This window comes from Rhincodon typus, unplaced genomic scaffold, assembly GCF_021869965.1.
Source record: "Rhincodon typus isolate 14 unplaced genomic scaffold, sRhiTyp1.1 hic_rhity00002924, whole genome shotgun sequence".
In the NCBI taxonomy this organism is placed as follows: Eukaryota; Metazoa; Chordata; class Chondrichthyes; order Orectolobiformes; family Rhincodontidae; genus Rhincodon; species Rhincodon typus.
In genome coordinates, this window is record NW_025968562.1 from 9,188 (window position 1) to 13,162 (window position 3,975).

The 3,975-nt window shown below is 55.2% G+C and overlaps 1 protein-coding gene across 1 annotated transcript in view; it reads right to left on the minus strand.

Annotated features, from left to right (window-relative positions):
• LOC125481642 (protein capicua homolog) overlaps positions 1-3,975 on the minus strand; it is a gene marked incomplete at its 3' end in the record, with an annotated part of 23,354 nt that overhangs the window by 9,184 nt on the left and 10,195 nt on the right. Inside the window, exon 5 of the mRNA XM_048593464.1 lies at positions 2,361-2,543. Coding sequence (XP_048449421.1) covers positions 2,361-2,543 — 183 coding nt within the window. The remainder of the gene's footprint in view (positions 1-2,360; positions 2,544-3,975) is intronic.

The following is a 3,975-nucleotide window of genomic DNA, read 5'->3' on the forward strand; positions in this document are numbered from 1 at the left end:
CTCTCATACTCACACGCACTCTCTCTCATACTCACACGCACTCTCTCTCATACTCACACGCACTCTCTCTCATACTCACACGCACTCTCTCATACTCACACACACGCACACACACACTCACACATATACACTCACACACACACACACACACACTCTCTCTCTCAAACATGCGCGCGCACACACTCTCTCACATTCACACATACGCGCACACACTCTCTCTCACGCGCACGCACGCCCACACTCTCATACTCACACACACACACATACACTCACACACACGCGCGCGCACTCTCTCTCACACATACGCGCGCGCACCCTCTCTCTCACACATACGCGCGCGCACACACTCTCTCTCACACATGCGCGCACACGCACACACACTCACGTACACTCACACTCACGCATACGCGCACACACACGCATACGCGCACACACACGCATACGCGCACACACACACGCATACGCGCACACACACACGCATACGCGCACACACACACGCATACTCACACACACACGCATACTCACACACACACGCATACTCACACACACACGCATACTCACACACACTCTCTCATACTCACACACACGCACACACACACACACACATATACACACACACACACTCTCTCTCTCTCTCAAACATGCGCGCGCACACTCTCACATTCACACATACGCGCACACACTCTCTCTCACGCGCACGCACTCACGCGCACACACTCTCTCACGCGCGCTCTCACACTCTCTCTCTCACACACAAAGAAATGCATATACTTCAACGCACGCATGCACGGATACACAAACACACACAGACACATATCCACTGCCTGCCCCCTCTTCAGGCTGTCAACTTTGACCCCGACCAAAACAAAACAAGTTTGTGACTGACACCATCCCTCAAAGACCAAAATGCAGACACCAAGAACTGATCTACTGCGCCAGGCTTTCCATTTCTCTCTCAGATACCGAGTATAGCTGTCCTCCATCAAACACTCCCAGGGGCAGGGACAGCACGGGGTCAGATGCCGAGTAAAGCTCCCTCTGCACTGTCCCCCCATCAAACACTCCCAGGACAGGGACAGCGACAGCGACAGCACGGGGTGAGATACAGAGTAAAGCTCCCTCTACACTGTCCTCCATCAAACACTCCCAGAGACAGGGACAGCACGGGGTGAGATACAGAGTAACACTCCCAGGGACAGGGACAGCGACAGCACGGGGTGAGATACAGAGTAAAGCTCCCTCTACACTGTCCTCCATCAAACACTCCCAGAGACAGGGACAGCACGGGGATAGATACAGAGTAAAGCTCCCTCTACACTGTCCCCCCATCAAACACTCCCAGGGCCAGGGACAGCACGGGGTTAGATACAGAGTAAAGCTCCCTCTACACTGTCCCCCCATCAAACACTCCCAGGACAGGGACAGCACAGGGTGAGATACAGAGTAAAGCTCCCTCTACACTGTCCCCCATCAAACACTCCCGGTGCAAGGACAGCATGGGGTTAGATACAGAGTAAAGCTTCCTCTACACTGTCCCCCTATGGAAGCCTCCCAGGGACAGGGACAGCACGGGGTTAGATACAGAGTAAAGCTCCCTCTACACTGTCCCCCCCATCAAACGCTCCTGGTGCAAGGACAGCATGGGGTTAGATAGAGTAAAGCTCCCTGTACACTGCCCCCCCTGTGGAAGCCTCCCAGGGGCAGGTTACTGTAACGGTGCGATGGGATGACTGTGGGTGCGATGGGATGACTGTGGGTGCGATGGGGGGCTGTTTGCCTGGAACACACACACAATGTGAATGGACCAGCCTTGCTGTTGCCAGTTACTGTGTGTAGGTCAGGTGCCATTCTTGTTCCATACTGAACACTGACGTCTAACCCCAATAAAAGGCATGCAGGCTGTGGGGGGTCAACGTTTTCAAAAGCCAAACTTCTTGATGCATTTTACTGTGGTCAGAATATTAACACGCCTTAGCTTATCATCATGTGAGAGCAGAATTCATCTACAGCCACCTCCTGTTCTTGCCTAACAGCTAGAGGGGTTGAATGGCCTTGTACTATTCGCATGTAACAGTCACAAGGGCTGAACGGCCGCCCCCTGTTCCTGTGTAACAGCCTCAGGGAGGGGGGCTGAACGGCCTCCCCCTGTTCCTGTGTAACAGCCTCAGGGAGGGGGGGCTGAACGGCCTCCCCCTGTTCCTGTGTAACAGCCTCAGGGAGGGGGGCTGAACGGCCTCCCCCTGTTCCTGTGTGTCCTGCTCTACATATGGAGGCCCTCCATTGAGTTCCCTGCCACCAGGCCCTGCCCTAGAGACAGGGTGGGTGGGCAGAGCAGCGAGTCAGGCTGCGTGCTCTCCTACCTGAAAGGCTAGGTCGTGGTACTTCTGCTTCTCCTTGGGTCCCAGGGCATACCACCACTCTCCCAGGATCTTGCTGACCGTGCGGTTGTCCTGGTTGGGGTGCCGCTGGTGCACCAGGGCACGGTGACGCTTACTGAAGATCATGAAGGCATTCATTGGACGTCGGATGTGGTCCTTCTCTCGCTGTGGTGTTGGGGGGGGGGGGGGGGCGGTGGTAAGAGAGAGAGAAAGATTAGAGTCTTAGATACATGGCCAACCCTGGCACAGCGTCAAGGCCTCAGCTTCCTCCCATTGCCAACACTGACTAACCACCCACCATCCAGGTGTAGTGAAGGAATCGGGAATAAAATGCGAAGCTGTGCGGTAACATGCTAACATGGAGCGAGGGCTGGCTACCAGGCAGGAAGCAGAGAGGAGCAATAAAAGAGCCTTTCTTGGTTGGGTGGATGTGATGGGGATCAGTGTGAGTGTGTGCTTGTGCATCTGCGTGTGCGCGGGTGGCTGTGTGTGCGTGTGCATGCGTGTGGACAAGTGTGTGTCTGTGTGTGTATGCACATGCATGTGTGCGTGCATGTGTTTGTGTGTGCGCACGCGCGCGTCTCTGGGCGTGTCCCTATATTCCTCAGTGTGTGGGTGTCAGTGTGTGCGCGTGTGTGCATGCGCGGTGTGTGCGTGCACGTGTGCATGGGGTGCATATACCTGTGTGCACGTATGTGTGGTGTATATACCTGTATCATGCACGCGCGCGCGTGTGTGTGTGTGTGTGGTGTATATGTGTGTGCGCGCGCATGGAGGGGGGCTGTGTGCTCGTGGATGGGGAGGGTGTGTATGTGTGCGGGGGGGGGTGATGTTTGTGTGTGGATGGGGGGGGTGTGTGTGCTGGGGGGGATGTGTGCGTGTCGGTGGGGGAGGGTGTGTCTGTGCGGTGTGGAAGTGGCGTTAACTGTAATATTTCAGAGGATATAAAAGCCGGTGGGAAGGGTTAGCTGTGAGGAAGGTGGGGCAGTTTCTAATGTCACACAAAGCCAGGTGAAGCAGGCTGGAAGGCAAATAGCATGTCAGCCTTTATCACAAGAGGATCCAAGTGCAGGCGTCTGGTCTTGGTTCCCTGATGAGACCACCGTGTGCAGTTCCGGTCTTCCTTTCCTGAGGAAGGATAGAGCTCGCCCACAGAGAGAGTGCAGCAGAGATTCCCGGGATGGTGGGACTGCCTAATAAGGGGAGAGGCGGAGAAGCCTGGATCTGTATTCTCCTGAACGAGGGGTGAGAGGGTCAAATCTGACAACGTTGTTAACGGGACAGACACAGTAGGTGCAGAGAGGCCCCCCAACCAACCCCAGCTGAGGGAAAAATGGTCAAACCGTTCCATACTGAGACAAGGAGGAATGCCTGAACTAAAACGTGGTGAAACTGTGTAATTCCCGATCCCAGAGAGAGTTGTGGGAGAGCACAATGCTGTTCAGGAATAGGGAGTCGTGGGCAGGGATAGGCTGGAGGCCGAGTGGAGCCATTCCAGTCCCTATATTCCTCAGCCCAGGCCACAGTATGTCATCCCGAGGTAGTGGAGCCATTCCAGTCCCTATATTCCTCAGCCCAGGCCACAGTATGTCATCCC